This window comes from Diaporthe citri, assembly GCF_014595645.1.
Source record: "Diaporthe citri strain NFHF-8-4 chromosome Unknown scaffold_3, whole genome shotgun sequence".
Lineage (NCBI taxonomy): Eukaryota > Fungi > Ascomycota > Sordariomycetes > Diaporthales > Diaporthaceae > Diaporthe > Diaporthe citri.
In genome coordinates this window covers 4,629,213-4,648,417 of record NW_025064848.1, presented here as the reverse complement: position 1 = coordinate 4,648,417, position 19,205 = coordinate 4,629,213, and the positions used below count along the sequence as shown (strand labels likewise).

The 19,205-nt window shown below is 54.5% G+C and overlaps 4 protein-coding genes across 4 annotated transcripts; 1 reads left to right on the top strand and 3 right to left on the bottom strand.

The window, feature by feature from the left end:
- Positions 1 to 2,404: 2,404 nt before the first annotated feature.
- On the bottom strand, positions 2,405 to 3,295 carry INS49_008822 (uncharacterized protein; the record flags this gene model as incomplete). Its single annotated transcript, XM_043169559.1, has 3 exons — positions 2,405 to 2,672; positions 2,756 to 3,090; positions 3,242 to 3,295. 3 exons carry the CDS (start codon positions 3,293 to 3,295, stop codon positions 2,405 to 2,407), a joined length of 657 nt encoding a protein of 218 aa, XP_043027239.1.
- A 789-nt stretch (positions 3,296 to 4,084) lies between these two features.
- INS49_008821 (uncharacterized protein) lies at positions 4,085 to 4,817 on the top strand (the record flags this gene model as incomplete). Its single annotated transcript, XM_043169558.1, has 3 exons — positions 4,085 to 4,281; positions 4,318 to 4,419; positions 4,490 to 4,817. The coding sequence occupies 3 exons, from the start codon at positions 4,085 to 4,087 to the stop codon at positions 4,815 to 4,817; spliced, it is 627 nt and encodes a 208-aa protein (XP_043027238.1).
- Positions 4,818 to 6,141: 1,324 nt separating this feature from the next.
- INS49_008820 (uncharacterized protein) lies at positions 6,142 to 6,650 on the bottom strand (the record flags this gene model as incomplete). The annotated part of the gene is made up of 3 exons (XM_043169557.1): positions 6,142 to 6,311; positions 6,410 to 6,436; positions 6,488 to 6,650. 3 exons carry the CDS (start codon positions 6,648 to 6,650, stop codon positions 6,142 to 6,144), a joined length of 360 nt encoding a protein of 119 aa, XP_043027237.1.
- A 2,777-nt stretch (positions 6,651 to 9,427) lies between these two features.
- On the bottom strand, positions 9,428 to 18,428 carry INS49_008819 (uncharacterized protein; the record flags this gene model as incomplete). The annotated part of the gene is made up of 6 exons (XM_043169556.1): positions 9,428 to 9,463; positions 9,532 to 15,218; positions 15,284 to 15,458; positions 15,522 to 16,656; positions 16,731 to 18,137; positions 18,193 to 18,428. 6 exons carry the CDS (start codon positions 18,426 to 18,428, stop codon positions 9,428 to 9,430), a joined length of 8,676 nt encoding a protein of 2,891 aa, XP_043027236.1.
- Positions 18,429 to 19,205: the final 777 nt, after the last annotated feature.

Genomic DNA, 19,205 nt, shown 5'->3' with positions numbered 1-19,205 from the left:
AATCTTTATAATAAAAAGGTTAAGGCACTACTTATCCCTCCCTATTAGTTTCAATCTTAGCATAGCTATCAACACTTAATTAAATAAGTCCCCATTACCAATAGTTGCCTGCCCTTATAATGCCAATATTAATTATTTAGCGTAGATATTATAACTTAATTAAGGCGGTTTTCATTATTAATAATTGCCGCTTAATTAATTATAATAAAGGTTTATCGCCTTATTTAATTATTTATCGCAATTATCTTAATTAACAATTAATTAATATTAATAAGTATTGTATATACGGAAAGTAAGGGTAATAGCAGTTAATTATTATATAAATAATTAATTTAGCTATAATGTAAAGGGTAGGTTATAATAAAGCTGCAGCCTTCCCTTGTTTAGTTATAAGCTAGCTATAATGGTTTATGCACGGGGCATATAACCGCCAGCTGGCAGCCGGCTGGCACTAGCTGGCAGCTGCTATTAATAAGACTAGTTTAAATCATGCACCTTTAAATCTATGCATTGCATATACGCACCTATTATGTGAGCACGCCACGCCCATATATATTATTCCCACATAAATATATATTAATTAAATATATTTTTATTTATAATTTATAATAAATTTATGTATATTTAAAAATATAATTTAATTAAAAAAATATATTAATTAATTATATTATAAAATTTTATTTCTTATTATAAAAAAGATTAATTTAATGTTTTTATTATATTTATAATATTTAATAATTATTTATTTTTATTTTTATTTTTAAATAATAAATACTTTTAATATTAACAAGAAATTAATTTAATACATTTAAAAAATGGGTATCTTAAGCTGTGTTTATATAAAAAACATGGTGTGGCAAACTAAGGGGTGCGGCAGATCTGGGCTGGGGACTTTATGCAGGTGAAGTTGTTAAAGTACACACTGTTACTTATAGTAGTTGCGCCGAACCGTGAAAACAGTTATATTGACTTTAGTTTGCAGAGAAGGTACTTTTTAATGCGTTAAAAATCTCCTCGTCTCTTAACCCTCCGTTTCTTGCTCTGCAAATGTCCAAATTCTTTAATTAAGTAATGCATACTCAATTCTCAATTCTCCTTGTTAATTTAATCGGATGATGCCGCACCTGGCAGAACATCTACGCTGTGGTATGGCTTTTGGGAAGAACATACTTTCGAAGGAGGGGTTGACACCAGAGGATCTCAGCCTTGCCAACCGAGACAACCAACGCGCAAGCTATGCGCCGCCAACATTCGGCCTGACGTGAATCGCCCAGTTCCTCTGACCACAATCTCTAAAAATGTACGGTTCACGTCGGCAGTCTTTGATCTTGAGTCCGATAATGATCGTCTGACAGGTTTTGCTCTCCGGATGACCCCGTGAGGAACCTGGAGGTACAGCCTGCCCTGCTGGTGCCATCTAATTACAAGGCTTATTGAGGTGGAACAATAAAGTCCAGTTAATATGCAACATCTAGTGTCTCGGATATGCCGGCTTCCTTGTCATATCGAAGACCATTTTCCGTTTCTCCCGTCTACATTCTTGTGTCCTGCCCTATGGCCGCTTGCTGGAAACGCAAAATCTGGGTCCCAGAGGCCTGTATCAGCGATGCTTGGAGATGGCCCCCCCTCGCTGTGACATGCACGCTGAATGTAGTATGTGCGTACAGTAATTTCGAGAAATACATATACCCCTCCAAAGGTGTACTTGGCGGGGATGTTTTGGGTTTCCAAAATTGGTGGGTGTGGGTTTGACGGTCGCAGCAACTGGCCATGTCAACGGCGCTGCGGTGCAAGTCACAATCGCCTATATGAGCCAAGTCTGAGACTATGGTGTTTCAGAATGGTACCCTTTTGAGCGCGGGTGGCTCAGCTGGAAGCTCACAGATGATCTTTACAGTGAGCCGCCATTTTCAGATGGCCCAACACTGACACAGTAACTCTTTCTGAAACAGTGATCACGCCCTTGGAGCATGGTGATGGTTTCTACTTCACCAACCACGTTACAATCAATTGTTTATGATGAGACAAATCACATTAGACTCGTATAAGGAAACGTTCATTTTGAGTAGAGTTATTATTTAGCCACTCTACTGTGACTGGGTATTGAGTTCAGGAAGGCGTTGAGACAATGTGCAGCACTGTCAACCAAGACCAGCCAGGCACTCTCAGTGTCTTAACTCTTAGAAGGCAGCACATACCTATATACTAACCTAGTATGATACTTCAATCCCAAATATCATTGTTCTTCACAAGCCCCTGCCTCCAGGCAATGGGTGAGCAGTATTATATTACATGTAAAACATTGTAGATAATTCCAAACTTTTTATTCCTGTTGCTGCAATGTAGCAGCATAAGACACTGTCTTGTATATAATTGCCTCAGTATTTACTCTCTATTCACATTCCTATTTATGGGCATCTTTCTCCTGCGCCATCTTCCTTAGAGGCTCTTTATAGGAATTTTCTAAATCGCTCTGACGCTGATGCATCATCTCGAACCAAGGCTCATAAACCTTGTCCGTCCTCTCTATTACATAGCCACTTTTATATGGGGGCACATCATGGGAGTAGTGAGACTCATAGGCTGTCTCCATTGCCTGCCCATTCTTCTCGTTTTTGTCGTCGTTGAGGAAAGTGTCGTAAGCAGACATCAGGCATTCTTTCTTTGTCAGGCTAGAAGAGGGCCAGCATTAGCAGGCTAGTTCAAGACAAGTTGCTCCAATCAAGCTAGACTAAATGGCCTTGTCTGGACTTACTGCTTGTCAAGGTAGGACTCCTCAAAACTGGGCAATATGCCGGTGTTGTACGCATTCGGGGGCACAACATTAATCGTAATATCTTCTTTCCCTAGCATTGGAGCCATCACGCGCACCCACTGCAGGACAGCAGCCTTTGCAGCGCAGTACTCAGGAAGGGTGGGTAACGGGTAGATAGCCGCGATGCTCCCCGTGACAATGATATTTCCTCTGTTGCCGCCGGGATTGTGGCGCATGTAGTGCACTGCCAGCTCCGTCCCGTAGACCACGCCTTTGAAGTCAGCATCAGTGCAGCTGAGGTCCGGACATGGCGGGATGTCGTCGACAGACACGTCCTTGCGAGCCAGGTTATGTCGCGATCGCACGTCCCTAGGTGAGAGTCAAAGGGTCAGCATCTCGCGGAAGGGGGCTCGACAATGCTCGTAACGAACGTACACTATCCCGGCGTTGGCAATTAGCGCGTCGAGTTGTTTGCTTGTAACAGACCGTAGCCCCAGTGATGATGACGACCTTGCGGGATGACGAAGAAGTGGAATCCATGTTGACGCTGCTTGGATCTGAGTGGGCCAGAGTACGGTTGTCCGGTGGTACTCGCCCTCAGATTTGAGTTTCACAACATACTCCCACGTATTTATAGTGCACGTGGGCGAATTGCCGACATGCCAAGTGGATGGCTGAGAAGGCCTCAGTTGGAGGCGTGGTATGTCTTTGCCTGTTGGCTGCACTGCCTCACACCACCATACTGCATCTCTTGTGCATTATGCACAGCGTTATGCACTTGATCTAGCAACTCAGATCTCCAGACACCCTACTTCAGTATTACAGCCCAGATTCCCCATGCAGAATCTTTCCTTTTCCGAGGGTCCTGCATCCAAGCTGAGTTGGGAGCCACCTCCTGGGCATGCGTGGCGTGCCTGTGCATTCGGCACTCGTGCGTATTCCTACCTCAAGAACATCCAGTGACTTTTGCATAGTAGCAGCGCTGGTATGACATCTATATCACGCACTCCCCGCCCTTTACTTTCTTTCTGTCTTACCGTCACGACGTTTAAAGATGCAATTGACCATCCAACAATATTCTTTTTCTAGATCTTCGATATTGGCCTGTGTATTGTCGATTACTTCATGGTGCTGAAAGGCTGCTTTGGGTTCCACATCAAGGATATCGAGAGAAGGTTCGGGCCGGAAACCCTCGTCACATTCAATAAAGTGCGTTTGTTCAACACCCATCCGGCCTTTCCCAAAGCACTGGAACGCGGCATGGTCACAAGCTCATACAAGTCATTTCAGTGCATAGCAGCATGGCCGATTCTCTGGAGTTGCTGCGTCATGACTAGCAAATGGTCTGTTCTCTTGATGTACCAGACGCTGATACCCGTTGCGCGGATGAAGCTGGCCGTCCGAGTCGTGGGTACCTTCATCGTCTTGTTTGCAACCGGTGGAATCCTAGAGGCCTTTCTGATTTGTAGGCCCTACGCCAAGAACTACTACGTCAATCTGGAGGGCACTTGTGGGAACGTCAGGACGTTCTAGATCTGGCTGAGCGCTCTCAACCTATTCAGCGATCTCGTCATTCTCCTGCTGCCCATACCCTTCCTCTACAAGCTGCAGATGCCGCTGAGGAAGAGACTGGGGTTGATTGGCATGTTCATGGTTGGCGTCTTGTGAGTTGCCGCCGACCCAATAGATGTCCCGCCCGATTATCACGAGGGCGGCTATTGACTAGATCGCCAGAACCTGCGTGGTAACCCTCTACCGCCAGACCACTCTAGGTAACCTGGACCTCACGGACATAACCGCAAGCGGACTGCTCGCCTTCCTCGCCTCCACGATCGAGATCGCCGTCGCCATCTGCATAGCCTGCTTGCCCTTCCTCCGAGCACTATGGGGCTCGTTATCAAGCCAGCGTGGTGGCTCGTCCAACAATTACGACTCCTGCGGATCAAAAGGCCTCAAAAACGGTAGGAGGACCTTGAAGAGCGATGGGTTCGGGCACCTTCCTGACGACTCCTCCGAGATCAGGCTCCAGCCCATGGGGCCAAATAACAGGAGGCTCGTGTAGATGCCAAGCAGTTGGTTAGAGGATAGGTCCGCGGATGAAAGACCACAAGGCCACAACAAGCCTGGCCGACGTGTTGGTCCTCGACAGCCAGGTGATTGTTCGTGTGAAGGCCATTGAATGTCGGCATGTTGTTGTTGTGAATCCAGACCGTGGCTCGTCCAGATTTGTGGACGAGCCAGGACGAGGAAGCATGGCCCGGGCTCATTGCTTGAGCCCATGAGCCACGACTTGCAGGCAAATGCGTCGTCGCTCTCGAATCTGGGCAAGGAGAGTACCAGCCTGGTCAACGGACTAAGGTCTTAGTTTAATAACCACAAAATATCATATCCGGTCTTAAACGGAGGAGACCAAGCTGGACCTATTATAAGAGTAAAGAACTATAGCATATACCCGAAGTTATATAATATGTCTCAACTGGCCGAGCAAGTAGCACTGTCGAGCACATTGTCCCTGCTATGCCTCACCATCTGTCTTGTTAATCAGATGCTCCCGTTTAAGAAGGCGGGATTTAAACTGTTTTGCAACCGTCATCGTCTGGGTCGCCCCAGCCGCTGGTGCCGTCGTGTCTGCTGCTCGCAAGACATCACGGCGGGTTTTGGAATACCAGGCTGTTGATGTGGGAGGGGCAGGCTTCACGCGGACCCATTGCAGACTGGTGAATATGTTACAATCAGAGTGTCTTTGAGAGACTTTCAGTCAGTAGCATGGGGACGATTGGTAGAATACGGCGTAGACTGTGGAGCCGCAACAATTGGTCGGCGCGATTTCCCGCTCCAAAACGTGAATCCGCAACCCTACAGGAGAAGCCCCCTATGTCCCTGACACCAAAGGACGGCATGACAAACATCAGTGTTTGATCGAAGGCGGAATGTATGTCACTTGCGGGGTGGAGCCGCGGTAAATGAACCGCGGACAAAAGCCTTCTCCCTGATCCGGCAACATCCGGGGTTATCAGAGCATAACAATCCAGTGGTCTCTCCTGCGAAGACGTATCAGAGGTTTGAGACGTTGCTTTCATTGCCTCCGTCGCGTGGGGGCCAATTCAAAGAGAGAGGCCACAGACGGAGACAGGGTTACCCGCACGGCGCTGGTAGATGCCAAGCAGCTTATTATGAAATGGGGCACACCGAACAAACCCCACCGTCGATGATGTCATGCCTCTGTTCACGGTTTGGTAATGCACGACTGGATTCGAGATGGATCAAATCCTTTATTAAAATATAGCCTACATGGTATTCCTCCCCACTTGTAGAAACACTTGTAGAGATGATTTAGATGTGACGACTAGCCCCATTCAACCAAGAGCAGATAGCCAAGGTATGCATCATATGAACCCCATGTAGACCATACCGCTTATCACCCTCGCTGTCCTTCTTGTTATGTTGATAAGGCTTATGAGTCCGTTCATGTACACAAGTCGGACCCTGCCAAACTTGTAGCGAGTACCAGTCTTCAGCGGAGGGTGACCTGTTGTGTCCTGTACGCCCGGTACTCCTAGTTTAAGGAATCTTAGCTTTGATATACAGCAATGGAAGACTCCAAGGAAAAGTGGGCATAGCAGTGCTTTCTTCTTGTTTTTGTTGTCGACTAACCTTGTCCCATGCGGTGCTGCCATGTTGCTGCCGCCTGTTAGACCACAAAGGGCCCGGGGTCCTTGGCCCGTTCCGTACAGCAGGTGATGATTCGGCCAAGCAGTATTGTCCCGACGAAGACGCAGAAAACGAAGATGTACATGAACACAGCCCAGTCCAAGTCCATCTTGGTGTGTTGGAAGGGGAAGGGGAACGGCGTGGCGGTTGGAGCCGCCTGGCGTGCGATGAGGACAGCATCCATGGCGGGCTGGATAGGCGCGGCTGACAAGGCTCGTGGGGCGGGCGAGGCTGGCGAGGTCGAGGTGGGATTAGGCTGAGCGTGGTGGTGCAACCTGTGCACCTAGTTCAACGAGTGTGGTTCGTCCGTCGCCAACCAGGGCCTGGCAAGAAGGAAACGACGTGTCGTACGATGGCCTTGATGCACCAGGCATACCAAAGTATAATCTGCGCTTAAGCGAAAACAAAAAGTGGAATGGAGGAGACTTGGGAGGGAAAAGTGGCCTGATTTTCCTGCGAATGGACGGGGTATGGCACATGGGATAAATGGGAAGACCTGGGGAAAGGCTCACTTGGGACGAGATGGTGTGTGCGCCCCTGGCGGGAAGATCAGACCGAAGGTGTCACACCAACACCGTCGCCCAACGGGTGCCAACTACCCAAGCACGGCCGCCAAACCACTCGCGGCCTTGGCATCGAGAGCAACGCGTGCCGGTATTAGATTAGCTCCCAGATCTGCGCAGTGCTGGATCGACCAATTCTATGGGAGTCTTTGTTCGGGCCGCCGCAGGCTGACACGGCTGCAAGTCTCACCAGCGTCCACCCCCGTCCCGGACTTGGCGCCGATGAGGCACGACCCTGAGCAATGACGTCGATCGCATCGACGAGGTTCGTAAGGAGTTGTATGGCTGGGTCGCACCAGCAATATTGTTACCTGGTGGCTGTAACGCATTGGTTCCACCTGTGCTTGACGGACTGGACAACAGCCATCGCTGGCCCGTCTTTGGCCGGCTGCAAGACAACGGGACTAAGTACAGTTCGAAAGGGAGTGACGAATTTGCTGTACATCCATCGTCTCCGTTGTCCTTCCTTATTGGAATTGGAATGATAGCCCTTGCAGTGGTGCTCGACCTCGGAATTCGGACGTCGAGCCAGCCGTGCCTAGTCCGATCTGGCTCAGACCAGCCATTCAGGTTCCGTACTTCCCCTGCGGGTTTTGCATGAAGCCGTGGGCGAAAAACCCCAGTTGCCGCCAGTCGGGCCAACCCGTCTTTTGTTGGCAAGGCGCCAAAAGTTCTGGACATGGGCCCGCCGCTCATGGCGACCAGTCGTGTCCTTGTTATTGGCACCAGCACCAGCGCCAGGCTCATAAGTACCATCTTGATTTCCACACGCGGGTAGTTGCGTGCGACAATCCCTGGCCACGTGATCGAGCAACCACAAAGGGTCACTACTAGGCGACGAGAATGTCTTGATTTTGATCACGCGCTCGTCGCTCATTCATGAGTAGTGGCTCCTAGCTTGCAGGTTGAGTTCGTGAAAAGAGACGGCACTGAGGGAGCTGAGCTGAGCATAGTGCAACGCTGAATCAGCCGCCTGTGACAAGATGATGGTGTTGTCTTCCCTCCTTCATGGGTGTGGTTGGAGCAATTCGACATCCCCCCGAAGCAAATAGAGGCGAACTCGACAACACAGACCTTGGCGAATTGCCACAGATATGAAGAGACGGGTGGGACGTAGGGCCTCGCGCCCTTTCTCGCCATCACTTTGGATGCGCCAAGACTTGTGGGCCCTCCCACAATCTGGTTCTCCCATTTACACGCCAGCGTGGTTGAAAATTGTGATCGGAGGAATGCTCATCCGATCTCATCGGAGCCCAATGCCTCGTAGCAAAACTCCAAAGTCGCCGAAAGAACTCTGGTAAGTCCAGTCGGGAGGCAAAGAGGAACCCATGCGAACCGCCGCATCCTTTCACAGCGGGAAATTGATGCAATACTCGACCGGGAGAAGCTGCGGCTTATCGTGGACACTGTGAATTTCCATCACAACGTCCAGAGTCATCCCAGACTGTTCCCCGGTTTGATCCTATTTGTGCAAGTCTTTTGTTGTGTAACCATAGAAATGAAGGGTCATTTCCGAACGCTGTGCTTGACCATCACCGTCCGTTCTCAACAAGAGCATGAGTTGGCGGTGCCATCTTAGCGAGAGCTCAAATGCGAGGAAATTGACCGCTCACTTGACTCGCGCCTACATATACAGTGTAATATACAGCCAGCCGGAGGTGGTGGAAGCGGAACCCAAGGACCTCTTGGGCGGAAAGAAAGCACGATGATGCTCTGACATGGAATATTGAAACGGTCTGTGGTGCGTAGCTCGTCGGCCAGTCAGTCCCCAAACGGAATTGACCAGAAGCGGCAACACTGAAACCCCGACATTTTGGAGATTATCTCTGGTCTGCCCTGATTCGTGGAATGGATACAAGTCGTTGCGTCGTCAGCTGGCTTTTCCATGACTGATACTATCAACCTCGATCAGCAAAGGCCCCTTGGACCAGCATGAGTCTGTCAAGTTCTATATACACCTCAAGCCAACAGCACCGACACAGAAGTTGAGACATGAAAAAGAATGGGGGGAAAGTTTTCAACATTACTCGTGAAAGGAATTGCAGCAGAAGACATTGTCGATGGCTCCAGGGCCCGGAAATATCTGACATTCGCAATCAGATCGATACTGCAGTCCGCGGGTACGCCTCACCAAGCGACCCCCACGAGTCTATGCTCCCTCACATGATCAAGGCTGTGTGAAGAGCAAGAGACCTCTGCCCGGAGAAGCCGTAACTCGGCTGGCTGTGACAAAGAACCGTACGTGCCCGGAATGGAAGAGGCCCGAAACACACAGAGTTGGGAGCGTGAACGACCCACAAGCGGGTGTGTTGCTGACTGTAACATATTATTTATATTCAGTAGTAAGCTTGTCTCAGCTTATACCTCTCTAGACGAAATATAGGAACCTGCTCGCGACTCAACCCATGGTCTCCTCGGCTGTTTGCTCAACCTCCTACCCTCGTAACTCGAGAAGAGCGAGGTTCTGCTCATGTTGCTCGGAGGGAACTCCTGCCAACGAACCGACCGTTTCCTACTCAGCGCAAGAGCTGCGCCGTTCGCACGGCTCAGAAGACCGCCAGCGTTCCGACCCGCCCTCGAATCGTCCACAGCGCGGCTGCCGTTCTGGCCAGGCCTCTCGCTCACGTCCAGCACACCCCAGTCTTCTGTCTCGGCCCACATTTCCTCCTCGGAGACATCACTATACCGCAGCGGGACGGTCGCCCCGAACCTGAAGCTGCGGTTGGCAGGCGCCATGAGCGCCTCGTCGGCGCGCATGCGGGCCATGTGCCACTGGATCCAGTACATCTGCTCGTGCTCGCGCAGGTAACGCTCGCCATGGAACCCCTTGAGGACGACACCGCGCGAGAGCATGCCAAGCTCGCGGCGGAACTCGGCCTTCTCGTACATGCGACGGGTGAGCCACTCGACGTCCGAGTCCCTGATGACGTCCGGCAGGGAGAGGCTGGCGGGCACGGCCTCCTTGTCGCCGACCTCGCCCGTGAACTTGGACCACGGCCCCACCATGGACAGCATGGCGATTTGTGCGCGGGCGAGCGCCACGGGGTCGTTGGGTGGGACGACCTCGCCGTACTTGCGGTCCTGGTCGTCGGGGTCTGTCAGGACCAGCGCCGTGGCGCCGACCGAGGTGGCAACGATGGGCACGCCCGCAAGCGCAGCCTCGGCGATGGCGAGAGGCAGACCCTCGGAAAGGGACGAGTTCATGAACAGCCAGGCATCCTTGAGAACCTCCTGCGGCCGGCCAAACCCGCCCAGGATGACCTTGTCAGACATCTTGCACTGCTGGATGAGCTTCACCATGTCGATCGTATAGCTCGGCTCCCGGTCTTGGGCACCGTAGACGACGAGCTTGTAGTCCTTGAAGCCGAACTTGTTGATGATGACGTCGGCGGCCAGGATTGCCGTCCGCACGTCCTTTATGAACTGGACGTTGGACAGCATGATGACGGTCGGCACCTCGGTGCGGACGTGATCCACCGGCTCAAACGCGTCCATGTTCCCGACGCCGTTCACAATGGGGTCGATCTTGCGGCGGAACTGGTTCCTGTGGCTGACCTTGCCCATGTCGGTGCCAAGATCAGCCTCCCAGATGGGGTTGAAGAAGGAGGTGCAAGGCAGGATGACATCGGCGTGGAAGTAAGCCAGCTTTGTTGCCAGGCCGATTCCGGCAAGGAGCATGGACTGCACCGGGATCGAGAGCTCGCACTGCGCGGGCGAGATGTTGAGGCAGCACTCCCGCCAGAGGATGGCGTGGTCCCAGATGCCGAACGTGGTGCCTCGCTTGTACTTGAGCAGCATGCCGAACAGGCTGCTGATGCCATGGTGGGTGCTCTGGAACACCTGGGGGCAGTTCTCGGGAGACTGGACGCTGAAGATGAAGAAGTACGACTTGTAGATGGCCAGCGCGTCCCTAAAGTCCGTCATGCTCGGGCGGGACAGCTCGAACCAGTCGGAAGGGTCCGTGATGTCGGCGTCGTCGTAGCTCTCCAGCCATGCCTCGGCCCACGCGGCAGCGACCTCCTTGCTGTTGTATGCCTCGTTGTAGTCCTTGTGCTCAAAGAACTTGAACATGGTGAGCATGATGTTGCTGTAGTGCAGGAGCCCCGGCCGGTCTATGTGGCGCGACCTGGCCCCCTTGACAAACTGCTTGAGCAGGGGCACGAAGGTGTTGATGATGTCCCGCTTGATCTCGGTGTTCCCGATCTTGCGGTCAACCTCGGACTGGAGGAGGTTGTCGATGACACCATGGTTGGGCGTCTTGCCGTCCAAGCCCCACAGAGGCAGGATCTTTAGTGACTGGACGTTCTTCTCGATCTGGAAGCGAGGGATACCGTACTCGTTGGCAGACTCGGCAAGGACGTGGTTCCGGATGGTGCTGTGGCCGTTGACGAGATCGCGCCGGCAGTTGGAGACGCCACCAGGCGATTCGGGCCAGCAGCCAACGTCGTTGAAGATGACCGAGATGCGCTCCTGGGTGTCCTTGAAGCAGTCCTCCGGGCGAGTCGTCATCTGATTTGCGTCCTTGCCCAGCCCCATGGCATAGAGGTCAGAGGCCTTGATGGGCAGCATGCAGACCTCCGAGACGTCCTTCTCGAGCTCGATGGCGGCGACGATCCGCTCAATGTTCTCGTCGAGTTCTTTCTTCGCGGCCGTCAGCTGCCCGGACGAGCGGTAGGACCAGTACTTCAGAAGTGTGGGCTCCTCGCGCAGGATCAACTCGTCCATCCAGCACGCGGTGATTCCGTCAAGCGAGTTGGACTTGAGCCAGTTGTTCCAGAGCTCGGTCCGGAGCCACCAGGTGGGCACGCGAGAGTAGACCTTCTTCTTGTGCCAGTAGTTCCACGCACCGGGGTTGATGACGGTCCTCAGGGACTTGACAGCACGGTTGCTACCGATGTACTTGTAGATGCGGCGCACGTCAGCCCTGCGGTGCCGGATGAACAGATCGTCGTTCTCGAAAAATACGTCGGTCGGCCGCGTCTGCATCATCTGCTCCTCCGGGAAGACCTGCGGGGGCTGCGCAATCAGGCAGCGCGCCCCGTTCTCCTCCATGACGGTGACCATGGTCGGGTCACGCCGGTGGGCATAGTTGCTGGTGGTTGTGTACGTCTTGGCGTCGATCTTGCGCACCATTCGACAGACGCGGTCCGAGGGCACCCAGTCGAGTTTCGTGCCGACGTCAGCACGCAGAGGCACGCCCCAGTAGACGACCAGGCTGTCCTTCTTGTCGGACTTTGCAAGCTTGAACTCGGCACGGAGGATTTCGTGACTGCTCTTGGGGCTGGACTTGTACGAGTAGGTGAACTCGTATTCCTTGTCGCCAAAGATCATGTCGCCGTGGGTGACGCGCCCGTACTTGTCGTAATAGCACTTCTTGTAGTTCTGGCCCTCGACAACCTCCTTGAAGGCTGGCCACCTCGTGCGGGTGTCCTCACCGTAGTTGTACGTGGAGAAGATCCAGGGGTTCGCCTTCTTGTTCTTGCCAGTCGCCTTGTCCTGACGGTTCGAGAGTCGGAAGGCATTGTCGTACACTGCCGTGGACACGGGCTCTACTTCGGTGGGACGGGTCGAGAGCTGCTTGTCAAAGATCTCCAGGGTGATGGAGTTCTGCTCGTTGTGTGCCGCAAAGCCAGTGATGACCTTCCTCAGCTGTTCAACAACAACCCTGTCCTTGACGAGTGTCCTGGACGCCCCCTTCTTCGCGAGGCGGGAAATGCGCACCAGGTTCTTGCGGTGGTAGATGAGAAGGACGTAAACCCAGATGTTCTTAAGGAACCAGCAGAATCGCCAGAACGTGAGGATCACCCACAGGATCGGTCCGCGCGCGTACGAGTACCGGAAATTGTACCACAACTCCCTTTCCACGTCCGAGCCGGCACCGGTGATGATGCCGACCCACTTGGTGAACGTGTTCGGGATGGACGAGACGGTCTCGACAAGACCCAAGAAGAAAGTCTGCTGGCGAGGCCCCATGTGCACTGGCGCGCAGTGAAGCTCTGACTTGGAAAGCGGCGCTGTGCCCGTCTCCAGCGAGTAGTCGGCGTTGATGTGCTCACGCTCTAGTGTCTTTTGGTAGATGGTCAGGGCAGTCTCAAGGTGGAAATCCGAGGTCTGCAGGTCGATGGACTGGTTGGCCATGAACTGATGCAGGTCCCTAGACACCGACACGGGGTCACCGAGGATGCGGCAGAAGATGACCTCGCGGACATAGGGCGGTAGATCACGCCACTTGCTGTCGACATGGATGCCGAGGCAGAGGTGCTTCATGATCTTGAGATTGGTCTTGCGCTGGATCTCAAGGAGAGTGGGCAAGTCGGACGTCGACAGCTCGAAGTCGATGCGTCGAGACAATTGCTCCGTCTCGTGGAGGAAATGCTCGGCCTGGATGGCACGCTGGCGGTCCATGTGGAATATTGCACGAGCGGTGTGGAAAAGGATGGCCTCGGTGGCAAAGTAAGCGAGCAGGGGCTGCCATGTCGGAACATTGATCTCGTCCTCCAGGAGGTAACCTGTCGAGATCTCCAGCATGTTGCCGTCGTACCGGCTGAAGGACATTGAGCTGCCGAAGCCCATCTCGATGAAGGAAGTGCGGGTGCTGAGATTCAGCTCAATCCTGCCCGCCTTCCACATCTCGAGTGCAACCTTCAGGACGTCCTCGGACCACGCTGCGTTCTGGGCATGCACGTTGGGCTGCCCAATGCCAAGGCGCAGCAACTCCGGGATCCTATCGCAGATGAGGTTCGAAGAATTGACCGTGACCTTGTTCCCGGGGAGGTCTTTCCAGGTGGCGACCTCGGAAGTCTCCGAGACTGCCATGCTCGGGTTGGACAGACGGGGCTGCGTCCACCCAGTCGAGACCCCGCTGGGCACATGGTTCTTCCGCACTGGCTTCTGAATATGCAGGTCTTTCCACACGAAGAAGGTCGTCAGGACAGCGGCCATGATTGCAGCCGTGTTCAAGGCGATCACGTCTGTGTAGAACGGCTGCTGTTTGCCGTAGATGCCATGGATGGTGCAGCCGACGACGAAGCCCGCCACGGCGCCGGAGAGAATGGAGCCGACGTGGTATTTGACATCGGTGGTGAAGCATCGGTTGAACTGGAAAATCATGACCGCGGTGTAGGCAATGACGTAGGCGTAGTACAGAACGATGAGCTGCTGGTCCTTGACAAAAAGCCAGACAAAGATGGAGGAGAAGCCAAGCCAGAAGACCAGTCTCTGGGACAGCTCGAGCAGGGCGCCCACATACTTGCGCCGGCGGCTCCTCTCCCAGTCCTCCTGGACAAGCCGGGCGTGGTCGAAGTCGGTCAGCTTCTCCTCCGACAAGGTGTAGTTGCCCGACCAGTAGTTCTGCAGCGTCCCATCGAGCGTCATGACCGAGGAGCAAAAGTACAGGATGGCAAAGCAGATGGCGTAGCGGGCCGTGTCATCGGTGAAAATGATGATGGGTTCGTTGCGGGCGCTCATGACGATACTGACCCATCTGTCCATAAGCGCAACCAGGAAGAGGCCGACGCTGGACCCGATATCGAAGCGGGCGTATCGGAACAAGATGAAAATGTTGTGTTCCTTGAGACCCTGGGCAAGCTGCTCCTGCGTTTTCAAGGCCTGGTTAACCTGGCCGAACCAGCCAGTGGTCAGGGTCTCCGCCCTGGGCCTCGCAGGATCGTCCTTTTTCAGAAGCCAGTCCAGATATGGCATGCCCTGGGCGACACGCACCACCACAGGATCGGCAAGCTTGGTCTTGCCGAAGCCCAGTATACCGTCACTGTATGCCTCGACTTGCTGGCGGAAAGCCAGCAGTGCCAGTTTCTTTTTGGCCTCGGGAGACAGGTTTTCCTCCGTCTTCGTCCTTGTCCTCGCGAGGCACTTGCCTGTCTCTGAGACCATCTCGGATGATTCCTCCTCCGCGCTGGCCTCCATCTTGGTGTTGTACCAGCTGATGATATCTTTCTCTGTGATGCGAGGGATCTTGGTCATCCAATTCGACCACTCATGGCACAGCTGTCGGTATTGGAAGAGGATTATGACGAGAAAGCCGTAGATCACGGGTAGGTAGACTTCCACGTCGTGGCCAGGGACAAAGGTCGAAATGAGTGGCGAAAGGAAGAACACTGGGATCGTACGCCACAGGACGGTGCGGCCCGAAGTGAGTGGACTGCCATGCTGGTGCATCGTAGCCATGACGCCTAAAGAGTTGCTTGTTAGCGCAGGCCGTTCAAAGTCCAAGTAGATGAAGGGCAACGAAGCATACCTAGCACGTTCAGATACATCGAGATGGCAATGAGATACAGAATGAAAACAATGCCGGTGCCGACGTTGACCTTGACAGTGAAGATGATGAAGCCCACGATCCCAACAAGTACGGTGAGCACGAAGCCGCCTGAAAGTCGCTGCACATGGAAGTAGATCATGTTGTCGTAGGCGTACTGGCTCTGTGTCAGCTACTGCTCTCCTGTTTTCGGTCCGCGGCGCCGCTGGGGTGAGCTTACATTGCAAATATAGTAGTTCCCGATGCTTCCAACCCAGCCAGTGACACCGGCAGAGATCAGCAGCGACATCAACAGCGCATAACATGCGGCAGTGAGGTGCTCGTTACCAAGCCACGCGGTCATGAACAGGCCGCGGCCAAGGAAGGTCAGCAGCAGGATGTCGATGATGGCGGGGAGGCAGAAGATGGAAAGCGCGCCGAATTCTGCGAACTTCTTGCGGAGTTGGGTGACCGTCTTGACGAAACCCTTCCGCGAAGGGCCGTCTGGATCCATCTCATCGCTTCCCGCAGAACCTGGATCCGGCTTGGAAAAGACTGTCATGATCTTCTTGTCCTTGAACCCCTCCGGCGGAGGGTGCTCCCCAAGGAACTTGCGATAGCGGTCGTAGATGATTTCGCCCAAATCTCGAGGGGGCATGCCGAAGTAAGACTCACACTGGGAGCCGAGGGCCCAGAGCTCCGAGAACACGGCGGCCTGGTCGGGCTGGGAGAGGAAGAAGGGGCAGCGGTCCGTGGTCTCGATGTAGACGTCCTCAAAGGCGCCCTTTCGCAATGCGGAGAAGAAGATGAGCGCGAAGAGATCCGCATTCACGTCGACGTACTCGCAGTCCGACGTCCATGAGCCCCAGGGGTCATAGGCGTGCAGCAGCGAGTCGTTGAGCATGTTGAGCCTCTCACGGTCTCCCGCAAACAGGGCGTCGACCACGATCCTGTCGACGTAGCGGGAGAGCAGCAGCAGGTTAGCGATGGAAGGGAGCCTGTTTGCCCCAAGCCGTACAAAGTCCTGAGACCGGCGGCGGAACAGTGTCTCCATGTCTGCCGACCCGCTCAGGATCCCCTGAGACGCCGCGTGGTTCCATGACTCCGTCGCGGCCTGGTCCAGGAGGACTGAGCGGCAGTGCTCCTCGATGCCGTACTTGAAATGGTGTGTCATGTCGGACACCTTGATCTGCTCCAGCAAGAACAGCGTCTCGGCCGGGGTGGCGGTCTCGATCTGGTTCCTGATGCTGAGGGGCAGGGCGACCTCGTCGAGCCCCGGGTTGAGCGTGCGCTCAAACTGGAGCTCTTCCTCGTACCGCTCAATGCGGGGGACGTCGTGGTGTGCCAGCCACGTGTGCAGGATCGTGGCGATGTCGCTGGGGCAGCGTCGCGAGATGAACAGATCTATCTCGCCCAGCGTCGAGTCCCGGTGGGAGTGTGCCTTGCCGACCTTGTGCGCGGCGGAAACGCCCCAGAATTCAGCAGTGTTGTCGGGCATTGTGAACCCGCGCTTCCGAGGCCCTTGTAGATGAAGATCCTCCGCTGCTTGAGCCCACCGACGAGGTTGCCGACGAGGTCGGCGTACTTGGAGGCGGCCGAGAACTGCTCGAGGGCCTGGATGAGCTTCGTCAATTCGGCATCCGTGATGCGCTGCAGCATCTTCAGGTTCCGGAGATGGATCTGGGTGTCCAGTATGGCCTCGTGCTGGGCAGTCGTGGGCTCGCTCAGCAGAGGCACACAGCCGTAGAGTGATATCTGCTCCCCCTGGGATGTGCGCTCCCAGTCCTCACGGTACGGCCCGTCGGGGACATAGTCCGGGGGCGACACTTTGATAGGTCGCTCCACCCTCAAGGCCTGCAGGTCCTCGGGCAGAGGGAGCGGCCTGAGGAGCTCGTCGATGTTTGGGATGAGCTGCTGCAGTTCGCCAAACGGCAGGCTGGCGACCTTCTCGATCGAGTCCCGACGCCCATTTCCAACGTGTGTGATGCGCTTTCGTTGCATCCACGAGCTCTGCAGCTCGGACGTCTCAGTCCGCCGCAGGTATTCGAACGCACTCAAGCTCGTCGGCATCCTGACGGCAGCGCTCGGTGAGCTCGTCGGCGACGGCACCGGCCCATGCTCGAGTACTGCCGCGAAGTGGTCGGCAAGCTTCGCGGACCTACGCACCACGGCCGCCGACGGGCGGCTGTTCCAGCGATCAAAGAAGCCGACAAAGAAGCTCGGTCGCTCTATCCGCTGGTCCGCACACTTGGCCATGACGTCCCGCAGCGCCAGGGAGCGGAAGTAGTCCCTCCTCTTCCCGTCCTCAAGGATACAGGCATTCTCGACGATGATGCCTGCAAGGAACTTGAGGTTGACGGCCTTGAGGACCCTGCTGTCGTGGTGGCACTTGAGCACCACGGGCACCTGGAGCTCGCACAGCCGGATGAGAATGTCAGGGACGGATGCCACGTCATCGTCCCTGAGCAGGCCGACATCGATGACAAGGCCCACCACAGCGTTGTCGCTGTATATGTTGAAGAGGTAGTCCACCGTGTGAGAGGCCGCGGGCCCTGACACGCTCTCTGAGGACAGGTCCTGGCCGTCGACTAACCCGAGGACCGGCGTCGATGCCGGCACGCCGGCGATGGTGCTCGACGTCTCGGAAAATGAGCCTTGGTCCGTGTCGTCGAGGGCGGCGGCCGCCGCGAGGAACGGCAGGGCGACGACGAGGAGGTCATGGTCAGCACTCGTCTTCCCCAGGTTCGGGACAGGGCTGTCCTTTCCAAAAATACAGTAGGACTGCACCGCCGACAGATCCAAGCACGGCGACGGCTCCAGCGCCTTGGCCCTTTCCAGCGTTTTTGCCTTATTTGAGCTGCTATACGGTCAGCCTGGGGCCCTGATGCACCTTTGCGTAGTTCTGCACGCACCTTTTCCTCGACTTGTTCCACGCCCGCAGCGACTTTAATGACCGATCCCCCAGATACAGGAGGGTCGGGATCCCGAGGGAGACAACGGCCAGTACGAATGTGAACCACTGAACCGGGCTGACGAGGCGGTCCTTGCTTGGTAGGATGGAGTTGCAGTAGATCTCCCAGGGTGTGTTGTTGTTGCAATTCTCGATTGCTGGGTCTCCTGACAGAGGAGGCTGAAAGAAGGAGGCCATGATGCTGAGCGAGTGATGGCGAGGGCGAGACTGTTCAGACGCCCGTAGTGAGGCCTAGCTATGCGGACACCCGACGACTAAGAGCGTCCAAGGGGCGAGGACGACCAGAAAAGCGAGGGTGACATTAATGATTATTGGAAGCGACACAGGACCTTTTGCGGGTATCAAAACATGGCTTGGATGGAATCAATACACATATGCCGGCGAAGGGGGCGATTGTGATGGGGCCGAGTCGATGAACCTTCTCGTCGTTGTGGGATAGGGACGGGCTTGATGGGCGAGCGACTGACGGATGAGATAACCGAGTCCTGGGCAGTATCGAAACAAGGGGCCGGGAAGAGAGGGGGGGGGAGGACAGAAGAAGTAAGTGTAGTAGAGACGGAAGAATATAGGAGGGGAACGATCAGACTTGCTATCCGCACATATCAAAAAATGGCCACGGTTCGGAAGGGCAGGATACAGCTTCGGGAACGAGAATGGGACAGTGAGAGGACAAAGACAAGAGAGAGCGTATGGTAGGCCTGGCTGAGCAGGCAGCGTGACAGGCAACACAGACGATGGACCGGGCCAACAAAGCAAATGCTAGCCCATCTCAAAACACGAACGAAATCGTCAATCATCCGAAATAGAACCTGGCCCTGGGCACACTGCCCGGCTGGTTGGTCGGACGTGCTCTGTGAGTAGCAAGTGGGCCCCAGTTCTCGGTCCCCAGCGAGCCAGCAGCCAGCAGGCGGCAGCAGGAGGCCCAGGTCGGTCGGCCAAGAGGACCAGGAGCGA